At 38.8% G+C, this 19,814-nt stretch overlaps 3 protein-coding genes across 4 annotated transcripts; 2 read left to right on the top strand and 1 right to left on the bottom strand.

The window, feature by feature from the left end:
- Positions 1 to 5,779: 5,779 nt before the first annotated feature.
- Positions 5,780 to 9,334, top strand: LOC136351825 (uncharacterized). Its single transcript, XM_066304226.1, has 2 exons — positions 5,780 to 6,996; positions 9,226 to 9,334. The coding sequence occupies exon 1, from the start codon at positions 5,859 to 5,861 to the stop codon at positions 6,987 to 6,989; it is 1,131 nt and encodes a 376-aa protein (XP_066160323.1). The 5' UTR covers positions 5,780 to 5,858; the 3' UTR covers positions 6,990 to 6,996; positions 9,226 to 9,334.
- A 129-nt stretch (positions 9,335 to 9,463) lies between these two features.
- Positions 9,464 to 11,354, top strand: LOC107278801 (protein ALP1-like). Of its 2 annotated transcripts, none has more exons than XM_015755466.3 (3): positions 9,464 to 9,604; positions 9,825 to 10,087; positions 10,166 to 11,354. In XM_015755466.3, exons 2-3 carry the CDS (start codon positions 9,840 to 9,842, stop codon positions 11,199 to 11,201), a joined length of 1,284 nt encoding a protein of 427 aa, XP_015610952.1. In that variant the 5' UTR covers positions 9,464 to 9,604; positions 9,825 to 9,839; the 3' UTR covers positions 11,202 to 11,354. The 2 variants fall into 2 exon arrangements, with proteins under 2 accessions (XP_015610952.1, XP_015610954.1); XM_015755468.3 differs by having other exon boundaries at positions 9,482 to 9,600.
- Positions 11,355 to 12,067: 713 nt separating this feature from the next.
- LOC107278819 (glutathione S-transferase T3) lies at positions 12,068 to 12,977 on the bottom strand. The gene is made up of 2 exons (XM_066304279.1): positions 12,433 to 12,977; positions 12,068 to 12,337 (listed from the first exon to the last, which is right to left on the bottom strand). The coding sequence occupies exons 1-2, from the start codon at positions 12,898 to 12,900 to the stop codon at positions 12,068 to 12,070; spliced, it is 738 nt and encodes a 245-aa protein (XP_066160376.1). The 5' UTR covers positions 12,901 to 12,977.
- Between the last annotated feature and the right edge of the window lie 6,837 nt (positions 12,978 to 19,814).

Raw genomic sequence — 19,814 nt, 5'->3', positions numbered from 1 at the left:
GAGCACAGGAGAGAGAGAGAGGGGGGGGGGGGGGGGGGGGGGGAGAGAGTAGGCGAAGAGCGGACAGCCGGAGTGCCGGACACACATGTGCAGTACGAGTGACTGACATTTTGGCCCCACTTGCACCGGGCCCACAGGTCGGTGACAAAAGCAGAAACAGGCAAACAGCTACCCAAATCTATCTATCTATCTATCTATCTATTATTATATACTAAAAGTCCATTAAACTTCCTACAATCGCTCTCAATCCGCCACGTGTTACTCTTATAAACACTCCTAGACCGTCACATGACACTATCTAATCTAACCGTTAATTTTCACTTAAATTGGTGGATCCGGTATTTTAGACTATTAGATTAGATCTATTATTTAAGAAAATAATCCCTTCCTCTGTTGTGGGCCAGCAAAAGAAAAAAAAAAAGAACGTATGTACGTATGGCTTTGTATAGCTGTGCGCCGGAAAAATAAATAAAAGAACGTATGTACATTCTCCCAATCCCTTCCTCTTCTGTTCTTTTATATCTCCATCTCTTTCTCTTCCTAATTCTTTTATGTTATGTCTACTATTATAAAAATTAAAAATGTTTTTGTCGGTATTTTGGTACGCCATCCGTATTTCAGTCGGTTTTTAAGGTAGTGCACTTTTGGAAATACAGATACGTGTTTGTGTCGGATTTTAAATTCGTTTTCTTTTGGAAATATAAAAGGAGTCATATAATAAATCTCTTTAGAAAAACTCGCATGTTAACTTGAGATGAAAGTTAGACTCCTAATTGTAGTTCAAGATTTTCTAAAAGAAATATCCAAGTGAATTCTCAAAGTGAATTTTATTCTAACTAAACCGTATAACAATAACAAGATTAAAATAGCATTCAAACTAAAATGTTAGTATTAAATTGACCATAATTTTAAATGTACTTCCCCCGTTTCACAATGTAAGTCATTTTAGCATTTTCCACATTCATAATTTTTTCACGTAACGTATGATCGTATGATCGGGAATTAAAAAGGATACAGCCTAAAAAACCAGATTATATATAAAAGTCGACTAAACTTTCTAGAAACGTTCTTAAGCCACCACGTCAATCCTACAAACGCCACTAAACCATCACGTGGCGCTCTAATAAATTAGAGAAATCTAAAAAAATCCAAGAAAAAAAAGGAAAACATCATATAATTGATTTTCACTTGATATGGTGGACCCATCATTTTATCTCCTATTATCTCACCTGCTAACTTTTTCATAAAAATTTTCTAGCTAGAAGCTCAGGACATAAACAATAAGAAATGCTATATTAACTATCTATTATATAGCAAAAACTCAAATAAACTCCCTACAAACGCTCTCAACATGTTACATGCGTGGTATGCTACAAACACTCCTAAGATGCTATATGGCGCATAAATAAATTAAAAATCCTAAAAATTATGATAAAAAACAAACCATTGATATTCCGTTAAATACGTGAATCCAATAATTATACCTACTACAACAAATATTTTTTAAAAGAATTTTTCTATCTATATTATTTCACATGCATAAGTAATTGCACATATGTGAGAAGTAATTAAAGAGAGGGCTAGCAGGATGGTAAAAAACCAATGAAAGTTTGTTGAGATTTCTTCACAAAAGAGAGAGATATAAAGAACATTCAATTCAAAATAGAAAATACGTTACTTTAATTTTAATTTGTTTTGTTAGAATTATTTTTGAAACAAACTAATGCGCATCCCCACGCAAATACGCGGGCTATCTTCCTAGTTTATGGAATAGTATGAAGTTGTAGTGAACTTTGGTGAAATTTTGGAAACCAATATCAGAATTCAAAACCTGAACTTCTGTCATCTGATTTATTGAATTTCACTCAAAATTAGCCATCCGGTTCATATTATGATCCAAAACAATATTGTGAACTCCGCCCGATGCATGTTTGGCCAAAGCTGAAAAAGTTGCCAATGGAGTCTCTTAGTGCTAAATATCTACTGTTATAAAAATTGAAGATGTTTTTACCGGTATTTTAGTATGTCATTCGTGTTTGAATCAGTTTTAATTTTATGTTTCAGTTTTAATCTCTATCTCTATCTCTACTTAAAAGAACAAGAATTTCCATAGTCGGTAAAAAAGAAAAAAAAAGTCCGACTAAAAAGGTCAAAAAAAATGTCCGACTAAAAAAAAGATAAAAAAGAGCTTCTGTCGTCAGTAAAAAAAAATCGTCCGACTCCAGTCAAAAAAGAAAAAAAAGTCTCTCCAGTTAAAAAAAGTCCGTTTGGTTTTTTTTTTCACCGGCGACTTTTTTTTTCACGCGAAAGAGGTTTTTTTCCCCTGCGCACGCGCTATTCGGTTTTTTCGTCCGGTTTTTTACACCGGGTGCTTTTGATTTTTTTTTCCATCAATTTTTTGTCTCCGGTTTTTTATCCTATGCGATTTTGGTTTTTCTCATCCGGTTTTTTAATCCGATCTATTCGCCGCACGTCTACTGAGTTGAACCCTGGCGCCGCGCCGGCGCTATATCTATCGTGTGTTTTCACTCCAATTTGATTGTAAAAAAAAATCGATTCCCACTCCTCTCCCTCGTCATTTTCTCCATGATTTTCCGGGCTTTATTTCGCCGAATTTAATCTAACGGTTGCCAATGATGACGACGATCTTCCCCGATTGTTTTTATCCCGAGTTTTACGCTCTAATTTTGGGTAAAACAGAAAGAGGCAAGTGGATCAAAAACCCTCAACCAATTTTGGGTGATCGAGAAAAATTCGGCTGGATTTGATGGGTCAAAGGAAGCAGGCCAAACGAAGGGAGGTAGCTTACTGGCCTAGGGCTAAAAAACGGCTTCACTCGTGGCTGGGTCGAAGCAAGTAGGCCAAACGGAGGGAGGTAGCGGACTGGCCTAGGGCTGAAAAGTAAGGAAGGCTTTCGGGCCAAAACCCAAGAAAGATTTTCAGTAACTTTTTTAATTATAATCTATAGCAATCCCAATATTAGAATTTTCATTAACTTTTTCAATTATAATGTATAATGATCATAATATTTCAAATTATTGTTTAGTTCTTAATATATCATTGGAAAAACGTTTTTACCCGTTGCAACACATGGGCATTTTTCTAGTGTAATTTAAGTATATGAGATAATCCAAGAAATACTATTGACAAGCATCCAAATCCAAGAAATACCATCGATAAGTGTGAGCTCCTGGCATTTCTAAGAACTCACACTTGTCGATGGAATTTCTTTAATTTAGACGCTTGTCAATGATATTTCTTGGATTATCTCTAAGACAAAGGAAATTTATGGAGATTTCTGGCTGCTTTGAAACGTAAGATTTTTAAAACAAAAGAAAAAACACAAAATACATGCTATGTAATACTACATGATTTCAAGATAAAGGAAAGCTAGAGGTAATGATTTTGGATGGTTCATAGGAATTGAAACACAAATTTTTGCACTTGTGGAAGTGAGAGAGAGTAGATACATAAAGAGAGAATGTGCGTTCGACTTAGGAAAGGAAAATAAAACATCAAGTGTGAGCTCATACTAAATTTCCTACGAAATGTGATATAGGAATTGCAATCCACAGAAAATTTTCAATCATATTCCCTGGACCCAAAAGGTGCTATGGTAATTTTTTTCCTAAGAATTGCAACCCTCCAAAAATCCTTTTATTTACCTTCAATCAAATAAGCCCTAAAAGTCCCGCATTCCAAAAACTAAAATTGCAACTAGGGATTATTTGTAACGCAGGACTGAAAAAAATGAATAGGAAATACATGGGATTTTGATCGCAATGCAAGTGCAAAATGAAGGACTACAAAACATTTGATTCGGTTGTGCGAAAACGCAGGAATAAGATAAGAGAAATAGATTCAAAGAAAATTTTCCAATAAGTTGAAGCTCTTGTTAACTTCTCTTTAAAATCTTTTATAGAATTGTCCATTCTATAGAAATTTCAAAGGTAAGGATATGATTCGATCCTTTGTTTCATATGTCTTTATAGGATTTTTTTCAATAGGATTAAAATTATCTAAATTTCTTATATTTTTCCATAGAAATCAAGGGGGATAAGATTAGAGACAGCTTATCAGCCAAATATAGGACTGTCTTCGGAAAAGGAGAAGCTTTGTAATTAGCATGTGATTAATTAAATATTAACTATTAAAAACTTAAAAACTGAATTCACTTGAAATTTTTAAGAAACTTTCATGTAGAAAGTCTTTGTGAAGAATTACGCTGTTTAGCCGTTTAAAAGGCATGCCCGCGATAATCCAATTGCTACGATCTAAAAAGAAAATGGATGTCCACCCTTTTGGACCGGTTAAATTGGTCCATCAGCATGCACCGTGCATCTTTTTTATTTAACACGGGCGATTACATATACACATAAACACGTTTGCCGTCTATCATCTATGAGCATATTTAAAAACTGAGCCGATATATTTGAAAATTGATGAAGTCACTATTGGCCTAACCTTTTTTTTTGTCATGGAATTTCGTGTTCGAATTTGTTTTTAGTTGGAAACACCCACGCCACAAAAAAAAAGTCTCCCTTTCTTCAAAAATTTTCACAATTTGATCCTTTGCAAAAACTATTTTTACAAATAAACCGTCACCAAAACTTATTTTAAAAATAACCCTTGGTGCTGAACTTAGACACCTCAGCGCCAAATAGCGTGGCGCTGAATATGTGTTGGCACGCTGACTTAGTCTCCTATCCGCGGTGGCACGGCATTCAGTGCCAGTTGACATGGCGCTGAGGTGTCTAAGTTCAGCGCCAGGTGATTTGGCGCTGACCAAAAGAGTTATTTTTGAAATAAGTTTTGGCAGCGGTTCATTTGTAAAAAAAGTTTTTGTAAAGGGTCAAATTGTGAAAATTTCAGCCCTTTCTAGCAGCAGAGCTAGAAAAGATGGGAAATTCCAATGAACCGCCTAGAACACCTATGTTCTACTAAATTAGTAGGAAAGGTGGTACTCCAATATGGTTGTAATGCTCCTGACCTACTATTTATTATTCTAACTCTTTTGCTTATTATTTTTTCTATTATTTTTTCTCTTGAGAGGGAGAAGGATGATTTATCCTCCCCTTTATCAAGTACTCTCCGTTTTGACATGGCTTTCTGTGCTTTTCGTGTCGGTTTTAGTAGCGAAACCTTCTGAGTAATCACAAACAACTCGATGTGAGCTATGTCCCTTGCACTTAAAAAATAATTAACCGTAAATGGGAAGTTCTAACAATAGGATCTAAACAGATATGCTCGCTCACATTTTTATTCTTTTATTTTTTATACAGTGTAACTGTAGTAACATTTTGTTTCTTGTAGGAAAAATGAGACATTTTCATGCTCAAAGATTCCACGACAACAAACACGAAAATACTACTGATTGGTCTACCGATCATACAAAATTTTATCGGACGCTCAGACTGACCAGGTACTACTGCTCACAGTGATATATATCTTGGTGTTTTACTCGTTGGTCAACTGGAACATTTGACTGACTAATTCTTTTTTCTTTTTTTTTTGGCATTGGGTGCTCGATGGGTAGATTCTTGTCAACAAAACAAGAACTGGAATTGCCATGCCCGAATATATATTCTAGTTCTGCCTCTTGCAGAAATTGAATTGGAACCTCAGTTGGAGTGCTGGACAAACCAAAAGAAATTGACCCGGAATTAACCCTCAAATAGAAAGTGACAAGTCCTGTGTGCACCTAGCTATTTCCCCACTATCTTCCGTCTTCACTGCTCTGCTCTAACTCTGACAAAACCATCCTCTAATCGCGCGCAAAAGGAGAGAATCAAAGCAGAGCAGCAAAAACCAAAGAGAGCAATACTCCAATCCCCACCCTTCCTCCGCCGCCGCCGGCGATGATGGCGACGGTGGCCAGCCGCGGCGCCGCCCTGGCTTGCCGGCGCCTCTCGCGCCGCCTACTCTCCCACTCCTCCTCCGCGTCCGTCCTCCCTCCCCTCCTCGGCCACTTCCACCAACCAATGGTGGTCCCTCCGGTAAGCCTTGCTACCGCGCCGCCGGAGATGGAGAAGCTCACCGTCCCCGTCTTCCATCCCCTCACCGCCTCCTCCTCCTCGCCGCGCCTCTCCCTCGACTTCGTTCCCGACCTCTCCCACTTCTCGCTCTACGACTCCCACCACGGCCTCCTCCTCCTCCGCCACCATAAGTGCGAGTACTTCAACCCCCGCCTCTTCCTCGTCTGCGACCCCGTGTCCCGCCGCCACGCGCTCTTCCCGCCGCCGCCGGCGGACGAGTACGCCGGCGGGAGGATCTTCGGCGCCGCGCTCCTCTCGCGCCAGGCGGACGCCGCCGACGGCGGGCTGCGGTTCGAGGCCGTCTGCGTCGCCGTCGACGTCGACCGCCCGCGCGCCTGGGTCGCCACGTACCGCGACGGCGAGTGCCGCTGGCGCGCGCTGCCGCGGTCGCGGGGCGTCGCCATCGAGTTCGACCCCCACTGGCTGGAGTACCTTGCCGTGCGCGCCGCGGGGAGCCTATACTGGCACATCTGCTACAACCCCTGCGCGCTCGCCCTCGACACGGCCACGCTGGAGTTCTCCTTCCTGCGCGTGCCGGCCATGATGTTCGACGGCACGTCGAACACGCACAAGTGCCGCATCGGCGAGATGCCGGAGGACGGGCGGCTCTGCGTCGGCTCGGTGGAGAGGCAGGAGCTGCTGCTGTGCGTGCGGGGGAGCGGCGACGGCAGCGACAACGGGTGGGTGGTGGAGAGGCGCGTGCGCATACGGGAGGTGCTCGACGGTGTGCCATGGATTCCCAAGAACAGCTTCCTCCGCCACTTCAATCTGTGGCTGCGTGACATCGACGCCGGCCGCACCGGGAAGGTGTTCATTGGCACCTTAGGCTATGGCATCTTCTCTTACGACCTCAACACCGGCAAGCTGGAGAACCTGGCAACTGAGGATGAAATGCAGTACGGCCACCCCATCTTGCCCTACTTCTCTGCTCCGGTGGATGCTGGCTCTGACTGAACTTCTGGTAATTTGGATTATATCTCCTTTCCATGTTTTCAGATTCAAAAACGTCTAAATTAGCTTGCGCTATAAATGATTGTTGGCATTTCTCTCATGTTTCGACATTGTAGGTAGTTCCAAGTTATGCGAAATTACACTCTTGTTGCTGAACTGATTCTAGTTATTTCCATTGATGAGTGCTTTTTGGCTAGCTTAGATTATTGATTGTACGTGGTTACATGCTAAGCACTATATTTGTTTTGTGGATTGATGAAACGAGATAGTAGGAGGTGAAAGGACAGCTTTTAAAATACATGGAACTGGTCATCACAAAATTTTGCAATTTAGGCCGAGTTTAGTTCCAAAATTTTTCTTCAAACTTCTAACTTTTTCATCACATCAAAACTTTCCTACACACACAAACTTCCAACTTTTCCGTGACATCGCTCCAATTTCAACCAAACTTCCAATTTTAGCGTGAACTAAACACACCCTTAGAGTAAGTTTAATAGTATAGCCCACTACTAGCTCCAAATCATCTATAGCCAATGTAAATAGCCAATTTATACAATAGTTGCTTACTATACTATTATATCTGGTCCCACCTGTCATACACACATTACGTCTTGGAGTCCGTGCTGCAGCTGGCTACAGATCTATAGCCCGCCTCTTCTATCTCTCTTCCTTTATCTCTTTAAAATATGTTTATAGCTGGCTTATAGCCTGCTATTGTACCTGCTCAGAAGAGCAGTGGGCCATAGATCTGTAGCCAGCTGCAGCACGGACTCTAAGACGTAATGTGTGTATGACAGGTGGGACCAGGTATAATAGTATAATAAGCAACTATTATATGAATTGGCTATTACATTAGTTATAGATGATTTAGAGCTAGTAGTGGGTTATACTATTAAACTTGCTATTAGTATGTATAGGACTTTCGCCGGGCCATTTAATATGGTGGACTACAACAGAAGAAATATGTTAAAGCTTCATTCTGATTTTTCTGCTTAATTCCGTTTCTAGTTGTTGTCTAAATCTGGTTTCTGTCATTCATAGTATTAAGGCTTCTTTTGAGTTTAACAAAACCACAATACGGTTTTTTTAATATATAAATAGTTCGATGCCCTGCGTTACAACAGGATCTAGGCTTAATCTGGCTGTTTAGATGTTTTTTTAGGATCAGTTTTTGAATGGTTGAATTTTTTTTTTCTGTATGTGGGTTACGCGCTGTGCATGGTAGGGGTGGGAGGACTCTGATTCGTGGGAATAATTGTAGTAACTCAGCATCTATGTAGGTGTTACACATGAATTGCGGGAATAATTGTAGTAACTCAGCATCTATGTAGGTGTTACACATGAATTGCGGGAATAATTGTAGTAACTCAGCATCTATGTAGGTGTTACACATGAATTGCGGGAATAATTGTAGTAACTCAGTTTCATTCTTCAACTTTTAGTGTATTTTCAATAGGTTGGCTTTCTTGCAAGTGAACAGTGCCTCACAGTAACGAACAAGAGCGCAAGCTATTCAACCTATTGTGCACAATACTGTGAGATTAGACTGACGCTTTGTTGAGACATGATTGTTTTAATAAAACATTGTTAATAGAAGTATGTCGTTTGGTAATGCCTAAAATGTGGCATTCTGTGATGGTCACACTTAAACTTTATCTGCAATGCTCTTCTCAGAAAGGCTTATTCATGTACTTTCCATTCCCCATGAGAAATTTGCAAAGATATTATACTACAAAAAAAATTGTGATGCTGATACAGAGCAGTGCGTCATTTCAAATCTTCAATCACGATATTTAGGAAATCTACATGATGCTAATCAAGACATGCTACCATGTTATTGAACCTCTACTGTTTAACTGATTGTACATAAGTTTGATTGGCTAGGAAATGGTCTTTCTTTTTTCATCAGGATAAAACTCATGTCCATTGAAACAGCAGAACTAACATAATTGAAACCTCAAATACACCACATAAAAGATGATGGAAGAAGAAAGAGCAACCTAAGAGTTTTCCTGCATAACCACCAACTTCTAGACCTCTAAGAGCATCTCCAATAGATGACTAAAATTAAACTCCCAAAAATCCTGTATTGGGGACAGCCAAAAACATATTTAGCCTAAAATACACCCTCTTCTCCAATAGATGACTAAAATTTGGTTCCCAAAAATTTAAAATTTTTCCACATCATCATTAGTGGGCCCTTCCCAACTAATTTTCTACCTGCTCGTTAAAATCACAGGCGAGAGCGGAGGGGGAGATCGCGTCGCGCGTGAGAGGCGAGGAGGAGATCGCGGCGTGCGGATGCGGAGGGGAATGGGCATGGTCGACGCGACGCACGCGGACGGAAGGAGATGGCTGCTCATCCTAGTCGCGCGCGAGATCGCAACTGATACCGTTGGCGAGGTTATATATCAGACGCAGCGATATACGAAATTGATCGAAGGACACAGTGCTATAGACGCACATAGAGCTCTTCCTCTGTCAGCGCCGGCGGCGTTAGCACTTCACTCAATCAGAGCTCTTCCTCTGTCAGGGCCGGCGACGTTAGCACCTCACTTAATCAGGCAACTGCAGCAAGCAGCAACGATTGGTGACAGGCACAAGCTCTTGTGCAGTGCGTGAGTAGCAAAATTTTGCTAGCAACCAAGTTTTTTACTTTGTTCTATTTCCTTTTTTTATGTTTCTGATCTGACAATGTCTTGATGGAAAAAAAACTTAATTTGATATGATGAATAAATATTTGGAAAAACGGAAGGCCAATCACATTTTTTTTAATTTGATCTGACAACGTCGCAAGGGGAAAAACTTAATTTATTGTGATGAATAATGGTTTGGCAGTTGATTTGATCCAAGATGAGTCGACCTCGCTCCTCGTTTCAACAGCTCGTGGATGAATCATCGTCTGACGATGACGATGATTTTTTTTTTGCCACGGCACAAATCGTCCATAGCTATTGGCACTCTGTCAATGCACCAAGACATGGTGGGTCAGTCATGGGACATGAAGTGATTGATCGCAACAGAGAAGCACGGCACTTGAGATTATACCAAGACTACTTTTCCAATAATCCTACCTATGGCCCAGTTTTATTCAGGCGCAGGTTTGTATAAGTAAATTTTATATAATTTATTTTTGTTATATGCATAGATATGCATGTCTCATTAGTTATGATTCGCAGGAATAGAATGAGCAGGCCTCTGTTTCTCCGCATAATGAATGCAATAGAGGATCACGATGACTATTTTGTGCAGAAGAGAAATGCAGCTGGTTTAATTGGGTTCAGTTGTCACCAAAAGGTCACTGCAGCAATGCGTCAGTTGGCTTATGGTATAGCAGCAGATGCTTTGGATGAATATCTCGGTATTGCAGAAAGTACCGCTATAGAGAGCCTGAGAAGGTTTGTGAAAGCAGTTGTACAAGTTTTTGAACATGAATACTTAAGATCACCCAATGAGAACGATACAACTCGATTACTTGAACTTGGGGAGGACAGAGGTTTCCCCGGTATGTTAGGCTCCATAGATTGCATGCATTGGAAGTGGAAGAACTGCCCTACAGAATTGCACGGTATGTACCAAGGGCACGTGCACGAGCCTACAATAATTTTAGAAGCCGTTGCTTCAAAGGATCTCTGGATTTGGCACGCTTTTTTTGGTATGCCTGGGTCTCATAACGATATCAATGTACTTCATCGATCCCCGCTATTTGCAAAGCTAGCTGAAGGCAAGGCTCCTGAAGTGAACTATAGTATAAATGGACACGATTATATGATGGGATATTATCTTGCTGATGGCATATATCCTTCTTGGGCCACATTTGTGAAGACCATACCAGAACCACATGGCAACAAGAGGAAATATTTTGCCAAAGCACAGGAAGCAGTAAGGAAGGATGTCGAACGAGCTTTTGGGGTTCTGCAAGCTCGATTTGCCATTGTTCGAGGGCCAGCTCGACATTGGGATGAAAAGACTCTGGGATACATCATGAAAGCTTGTGTTATCATGCATAACATGATTATTGAAGATGAGGGAGAAGTTGATTGGGAAGAACGGTTCCCAGAGGGAGGAGAAAATGTCAGAGTGTCCCACGATGAAATACCTGATCTTGATGATTTTATCCAGATGCACAAAAAAATAAGGGACGACGAAACTCACTATCAGCTACGTGAAGACCTAGTGGAGCACTTGTGGCAACATTATCCTGATAAATATTGAGGTTTTATTTATATGTTTGAATTCCATGTAATAAATAGTATACATATGTGAGGATTTGCAAAATCATTTTAATTTGTTCTTCATGTATTGAATAAATGGTGTACTGTTCGGTTTAAGAATAGTACAGGAGAATTAATAAAAGTGCACTTCCTTTATGCATTTTGTTGAATATGTCGGCTGGCAGTGATAAATATGTCATGTGGTCTTCCTGTCAATCATGAAAAGCCACAGATGAGGTAGAGGCCCCAGAAGCTTTTCAATCATGCCAGGAAACAATCAAACATCAGGCTCTCAGTGAGAGACAATACAGATTACCACAGGTCAATAGCAACATCAGGCTCTCATAAAGTCTGATTCATTACACAGACTAACACCAAGGGCATGATAAGGGAAGTACCCATCTACTAACACCAACTTCGGACAAAACAAAAAGACACAATTCTGAATATAAATAGTTTGCATTGCAGACTTAGTAAATCTAGATAAATTTCTAACAAACCACTGATCTAAACTGCAGCTACGATTGCCATCTCTTTCCCTCCCATTCTCTGATCTGGTCACAATTTGTTCAGTTGCTTCTTCACATGTACGAAGGTCTCAGCGAGGTGGCTTCCCTGTTGATAGCAATAAGATGGAGTTCGAATTAACCATAATACATGTACAGAGTATAGAGCTGCCAAGTTTTCTAGTCTATTTTAATTAGTAATGTACAATATTTGAAGCTACCTATATGTTTGTACTGTAAACAATAATTGAAGCTAGCTAGTACTGCAAGTGATTTTTTTGACTGATCACTGTCGAAAATATGGATTCAGTAACCTATCATTCAAACTGAAATTGAATATGCACTCACATGGATCAGTTGATCATGCAGCAAGGTATTTGATCTTCGGCTCTTCGGTCTCTGTAGGTTCATTATCTTCATCAACATGATTGGTAGTATCATCATTTGTGGGTATAGCTTTTCCCAAACCATCTGTGCTTGCCTTCTGTTTTTTGGTGGCACAGGGTTTTTGGGATGTTATTTGCTTCATCTTATCATGCCACTTGGATTGTGACCTCAAGAGAGTCCAACAGTGCAGGAATTGGAAGGGCTTATCTTCCAACTCCTTAAATACAACAATGGCCTGAGCAATCTGCACATGTCAAGTCAAGTGAATGTGGTTAGCAAACATCATATCTTTTATTTATAAACTAACATAAAAACACAAGCTACATAACTATGTAGTACCTTGTCGTGTATACTAACCCCGCTTTGTCTTCTACCCTCAATCTGGCTCAGATATCCACAAAACTTGTTGACATTCTCTTGTATAGTTTTCCAACGATGCATAAGTGAATTCTGGCTGCGATCTGGTGTGGATTTACTCGTTTTGTATAAGTGCTCGTATATTCTAGTCCAATATGCAGCACGAGTTTGATTTGTGCCTAGCACTGGATCCAAACTTACATGCAACCACGCCGACACAAGTATCTTATCTTCTTGTTCACTAAAATTCTTCGATCTTTTTTGATTTGGTCTAGCCACGGTAGTCCTCTCAATAGTGGGGAACTGTTGCGTGACAGGCTCGCTACTCATGCCATTCTCATCAAGCTGGTTACTCATATCATCCTCCACAGGCATCGTACTCAAACTATCCCAATCTAAGGAATCGTTCCCCTCATTCATCAAATTAGTATAGAATCCTTCTTCTTCCATTATCAGTAGGACCTACAAGCAATTATCTCCATCATGTATGTTAAATGGAAGATGATTATTTTGTTTACATGTCTATCTAAGCAATGCAATGTTGTCTGTCTGCCTAAAAAAACAAGATGATAGATGCTATTCAGATTTTTCGTTTGATATAATATTTTAGATTTGTAGACAGCAGCCTTTCAGGTGGTGTGCTGACTTAAGTGCACATGCACCATGGCAGATAGCATGCCACACCTGAAGATCTAAAATATACTAACATTGTTCAAAAAAATTTCGACCTTAATTTTGACCTTAATCATGATAGAAGTAAAAGTGGGCACAAGCATATGACACACAACAGATGGAACTGGTCAATGGAAACATACCTCAGATTAGGCCTCAGTGCAGTGTGATACTGACTTTTATGAATACAACATTCAAAGCAAAGCAGTTCAGTGAAAAAAAAACTTAACTATAGCAGTTTAGGGAAAAAAAAACTTATACTAGTTCAGGGGAAAAAACCTCAACTATACCAGTAAAGAAATAAAATCTTCAGTAGAATATGAAACTAGCATGTCCCATTTGTCTTCTTGAATAAAATAGTTTTAGTACAATTAAGTGGACTTCAATAGAACTTTAGGGTGAGAAGAATATGGTCTGTTAGCAACTTGTGAAGACTATTTTGGACATATTCATCTAAGACTTGTATCAACGAAAACAAAGAAATACACATAAGGACCTTGTCAGTACTAGGATATCAATGGGGATAATATCAGTGAGTCAACCTCAATTGAACACAAAGAGAGTTAGATCCATGGAGAGAAGCAGAAAATAAATGAGTTGTTACTCTGAAATTACCTCAAACAAATCCAGTAGCAACTCACGTCGTTGAGAGGCGAGGTGGACGAAGGGGCACAGACTGCCGACGGTCCCTGGATTGACAGTCGATGGTGACTTGGACGGAGGCCGCTAGCGCTCTGGACGGAGGGGCGGCAGCGACCTAGATGGGCTGCCGGCGACGCCCTGGACGGAGGGGCGGCAGCGACCTAGATGGGCTGCCGGCGGCGCCCTGGACGGAGGGCCGGCGACGCCTTGGAGAACCTGCGGCGTCCCGGACGGACGGACGGCTGGCGGCGCCCTGAACGGAGTTGGCGCGAGGAGAGGAAGCTGGCGCGAGGAGGGGAAGAAAGGCGCGGCTCCTCCCGGCGAACGAAGAGACGGTGGTTGAGGGAAAGCGCGGGCGAGGAAAAAAATTGGCGCCAGGAAAAGAAAAAACGGCGCGGGCAGGAACGATTGCTTCGATTGGGAGCGCTTCTAGTTGCCCAATATTTGGTTCAGGTTGGTCCTGGTTTTGGAGGTGGCTAAATTTTGGGACCATGTTTAGGAGTCTGTTGGAGGGCTGATTTTCACCAAATTCCTAAAATTTATGTTTTAGTAACCTGTTTAGCATTCTCTTGGAGATGCCCTAATACTTGGAGACTTGAACCGCATTTGATTATGTGATATTTCTTCTTAGAGCTGCCATCGACCATCGTGGCAAAGGAACTGTGATATTTTCTGCATAACCACCAACTGTTAGTTATGCAAGCAGTCATGAGGATTGTTCTCGCCCTATATATGGATAAGCAATTTCTTTTTCCAGTCTGCTAGTCTTTTCTCATTTTATTTTTACCTTTTTAAAAATAAAATCCTACCAGCTCCAACTGGGACTCATATGCACTTATTAAGATTTTCACGTTTCTTTTGTCTTTGGGGGGGGGGGGGGGGGATGACGTGCAATAGGGGTGAGAACGGAACGGAAACGGACGGAAATCATCTTTATTGTTTTTGTTTTTATATTTTTTTCGGAATCAGAAACCCCGGATACAAAAACGGAATCGAATATTATCGAAACCGAAAACGGAGCGAAAACGAACCGGCGCGAATACGGTAACAAAAATTTATCGGAATAAAAAAACCCCTCAAACTGGTAAATCCAATTCTCAAGTCTAAACGGTCAATAATTCATCATAAAACACAATCATATAAATCCAATTAAGTATCAATAGTATATCATAAAACACAATCTATGGAATAAATTAATAATACTGTTGATAAATCCCAATGCATCAAAAAAAATATTCATATGTAATTTTAGATTTGCATAACAAATATTTTTTAAAAAATAACAACCAAATACCGTGGTATTCACTATTCAGTGCTTAAAAAAAAAGAATTCAAGGTATATTTTGTGATTTATGGAAATTCCGAGAAAAATTCCGGAAATTCCGAAAAAAATTCCGGAAAGTTTCCAAACGATTCCGAGTTCCAACGGAAACTGCCCTTAACATTTTTGATTCCGTTTCTAAGAAAATATTTCCAAATTTGTTTCCGTTTCCGAAAAATTCTGAAAAAATTCCGATCGACAGATTCTGTTTTCGAAAATAGGTTCGGAATCTGGAAAGTTTCCGGACCGTTTTCACCCCTACGTGCAACTATCTTTCCTTTGTAAACTTTCTTTCTTCTTGATGAAATGACGTGCAACTATGTTGCGTGTTCGAGAAAAAAAATCACATATCTAGCACCCTCGTCATGATCAAGGGAAATGATAGTACCATCTGCATATAATAGAAAAGCTATATGTTCTCGTTCAGATTTGGACCTAATTAAACCACTTAGCAGCTGCATATTTATAATATGTTAACCCCTTTTCTACCAGATGGAACTAATAAACCCGTAATTAAACCCGTGAATAGCCTATAGTATTGAGTGGAGTGGACTAATTTTGGCTTGGGAATGAACCACCATATTGAACAGAAAAGGAGAGAGTGGTCCCCTTGTCTGAGCCCTTTATTACTACTTCATCCGTTTCACAATGTAAGTCATTCTAGCATTTCTCACATTCATATTGATTTTAATGAATCTAGACATATATATATCTATCTAGATTCATTAATATCAATATGAATGTGGGAAATGCTAGAATGACTTATATTATGAAACAGATGGAGTATTATGGTTCTATGCAAATGTTAAGCTTAACTGGAAAGGAAGCCTGCGCAGATGCGCGGGCATCTTATTTATCGTTTGTAGAAATAATGTAAGTCATATCTCAATATATACATATAAGAAATTGAAGATTTTGCCACATAATAACAAAAGTCCATGTTGTGAAATAGACCATAGACTTTAATATAAATGATAAGAATATCTCTTAGATTCAAACAAAAATCACTTTTATCCAGATTACATGTAAACTCTCCTATTATCACCATTTCTTATTATCATTATTCTTATAAAAGATAGATATGTTTTTAATAAATGGAAATAAGCCTAATACATCAATCGCTAATACATAAAACGTTCATTTCAACTATGTACCTAAATGTTTGTGTCAGCACTTATTTCTAAATCTACGAATAAATATTCAAAGACTTTAATTAGTTATTAGGACTGTAAAATCAAAGGTGTTTTTGATTATTATTCTGTGATGAACAATTGGTATTGGAGATTATTGGTTTTGATATTTGAAATTTATTTGCGAAGTGGTTTTGGAGATGATTAGAATTTTACAGGTGATCTACAGATACTGTTGTCTGTTGGGTCCGGTCAGACCGGGCACGGGTTGCCGATCAGAACGGCGTGTATTGCTTGGTCAGACTGGCACAGCCCGCGGTCTGACCGGCCGACTCTGTGTCAGTTTCGGTTTCGGGTTGTTTGTTTGGATATCCGTGATTGTTTCATGCTTATGGCTTCTAGATGGATACTATGCGTATGTAATACTGTTGTTTGCTAACAATGAGTCAAGTTGGGGATAGCTTGGTCTCGGAATATGGTTTCTTTGTTTGTTCTATGCGTAGGTGACTCAAGATGCCGAGAGAGTATTTGCGGTGATCGATCCTACAAGGACAACACCGCTAAAAAAATAGACATGAATGCCCCCTCTAATGGGTGGAACTATCAAGATTTTATTTATCTAGTTGCCTTCAAGCATGGGCCGACATAGTCGTGCATCTCATAGTCTCACGGCCAGTGTGAAGCACGATTTTAATTAATCCTAGTTCACTATCGGCACTCTCAAAGAGGATTGCATCAGTAAGTAGGAAGTTGAGCACTATTATCAATGGTGAACTCCATTGGGCTTGCCTCAACTCAACCATATGTGTGCCCCTTGCTATACTTGTGGTAGCGTAGCAAGCTCTGTTATCCATGCTCGGTGCCCCCATGGAAACAAAGAGAAGATGGATGTGATGAAAATAGTTCTTCGCTTCTTCCCATACAACCAAAATATAGTTTCTTTATGTTTTGTTTAGACACAATTTTGTTTATGGTGTTAATCAAAACTGCTCAATTTTTTATGGTACAAATACAACGTAATCTTTAGAGATGAGTGAAGTTGATCACTAAATTAAAAATATATATAGCTAAACAAACATGTGATCGTGACAAGCTTCAGAGTATTATATCATTTTTTTATTTTGATAAAGATCTATATTTTAGCATCTGTTTTGTTTTCATCACCTATTGCCCATAATTGCATGAGACACCTTTGCTAATTCTAAAAATGTATTAATTTCCCAACATCATTTATAATAACTAAATTGTTGAAGTGCACTTATAGATATGTCAGAGGGGTGTATGGCATACATTCATCAATTATCACTTATGACCATTATATTATAATTCCTCAATTAAAAGTAAATATATCATGAATAGTTTCATGCACATGTTATAGGATTGTTCATTTGTTACCAAACCTATTTGGCAAAGAAAAAAAAACATAAATAATCATAATTCTTGTGATGATTTAAGGGTCGTATTATAGCAAGACCATTGCCCGGGCATACCAATCAAATAGTTATGAAAACCCCAAAAAAAATAGATATAATTAAAAAAACATAACGTGTAGATTTCGGTTAGTGTTATATAATTGTCAAGTGATATTTGACCATAAAATATATGTGAAATTATTTCAAAGATTACCATGACATTAATTATTATGTGCCGCCTAAATTATTTCAAAATTTATTACGATATTATTTATTATATATCAGCTCCATGTGTTGTAATATTTAGTAGTATAATATAACCATGATAAGTTATCAACCTTTGAATTCACCGGAATATAAAGTTTAAAAATAGTATAAAAATGGGTGTTTAAACACATTTAGTTTGTTTTTTATATTGATCTAGTTTAACTTGCATATTTATTGTGGAGTAATAAATTTTATTTTATAGTAGAGAAAATCCTATTTTGAAAACCGTCTATATTTTTTTGACGCAACTTATATTTGTATTTTTTTTGGGCTTCATAGCTTTATTATCGTATGCACATATATTTCTTTGCTTTTTGTTTCAATCGAGCATCCGGTAAACGGTTTCTCTCGTATACACATGAGATTAAGAGGAAGCGGGTTAATCTAATGATATAAAATAACGGGTCCATCATTTTGAATGAAAATTGACAATGACATTATAGTGCCACGTGGCATTCTAAGGGCCTATTTGGGGGGACTTCTAGCTGCTGCAGCGTCTCCCAAAAACAGAAGCTCCCCCAAATAGTCCAACTTTTGGTTCAGATTCTGATAACTGTAGTTACAGTATCCGGAAAATGAATTAGAAGCCCGAAGCTGGAAAAACCAACTTTTACAGATTCTCAGAAGCTTACTACCAACCGGCTGTTTCTCAGAATCTTAATCTCCTCCAACCAAGCCCTAAGAGTGCTTGCAGAAACGCCGCATGACCATATTTGCAGAGTAATAAATTTTATTTTTATACTATAGAAAATCCTATTTTAAAAAGACCCTCTATTTTTTCCTACTGTAGTACATATATATATTTTTAGGTCTTATAGCTTTTCCTTTTTACTCGTGCATCCGTAAGTGTTTTTTTAAGGTAACAGTATCTAAAGGTTTATTTTGTTTATAGTTTTTTTTTATCGTAGTGCATACTCTGATATATACTTTTTGGGCTTTATAGCTTTATTATCGTATCTATCTATGTGTATTTGTATTTTTTTCAATCAAATATCGGGTAAATAGTTTCTCTTGTATACACAGGAAAGAGGAAGCGGAAGGGGGCTAATCTAATAATTTAAAATAATAGGTCCATTATTTTAAATGAAAGTTGATAGCAAAATTGTAGAGTGCCATGTATGTGGCGGTCTAAAAATACTTGTAAAAAGCCACATAATTTTGTTTTTATAGTATAGAAAATCCAATTTTAGAAACGTCTATTTATTTTTTTCTACCGACATAGATATATATATTTTTTTAAGGTCTTGGAGCTTTTCTTTTTACTCGTGCCTACATAAGTATTTTTTTTCATGTGAACAATATCTATCTTAATAGTTATTTATCGTACATATACATGTACTTCATTTTAAATGAACAGTACTGTACGTACGATCACGATGCCATCGACCATCGTACGTATGCGTATAGGTGTAGGTTAGGTTTAGTTTTTTCTATCGTACGTAAGTACGTAAGTATGTTTTTCCAGTATAAATGGTTTCACTCATATCCACATATTATGTGATCTAATCTAATGGACTAATGGACTAAATTAACAGGTTCATCAATTTAAATAAAAATCGATGGTGAGATTGTAAACTGCCACGTGGCTACCTTGGAGCATACGTAGAAGCGCTATATGGCGGCTTAGAAATATTTATAGGAAGATTAATAGTCCTTTAGTATATAATAGATAGATGAGACGGAAGTAAACGGCAGTGGTAGAGTAGCAGTGAAAATGTTTCAATGGTATTAATGTGCACCCCTCGATGGTGCAAAGCTAAACTTGAAAACTTTCCATGATATGAAATGAATTTTCCCGAAATATAAAGGAGAGGGAGGATTAGAGGAAGGAAGAAACGTATGTACATCGTATGTACGTACGTCCCTGAGGTTTGGGCTGGTGGGACAGAAGGGACGGAGGTGGGTTGTGGTAATTTTTTT

This window comes from Oryza sativa, chromosome 9 (genome assembly GCF_034140825.1).
Source record: "Oryza sativa Japonica Group chromosome 9, ASM3414082v1".
NCBI lineage: Eukaryota > Viridiplantae > Streptophyta > Magnoliopsida > Poales > Poaceae > Oryza > Oryza sativa.
Note: the sequence above shows the minus strand (reverse complement) of the source record. Positions and strands in the feature narration are given on the sequence as shown.

Coding starts and splice junctions, on each gene's coding strand:
- LOC136351825 (XM_066304226.1), top strand. CDS start 5,859: ATGATGGCGACGGTGGCCAGCCGCGGCGCCGCCCTGGCTTGCCGGCGC.
- LOC107278801 (XM_015755466.3), top strand. CDS start 9,840: ATGAGTCGACCTCGCTCCTCGTTTCAACAGCTCGTGGATGAATCATCG. Junction 10,088..10,165: donor CCAGTTTTATTCAGGCGCAG/GTTTGTATAAGT, acceptor TATGATTCGCAG/GAATAGAATGAGCAGGCCTC.
- LOC107278819 (XM_066304279.1), bottom strand. CDS start 12,900: ATGGAAGAAGAAGGATTCTATACTAATTTGATGAATGAGGGGAACGAT. Junction 12,338..12,432: donor GGGTTAGTATACACGACAAG/GTACTACATAGT, acceptor TGACATGTGCAG/ATTGCTCAGGCCATTGTTGT.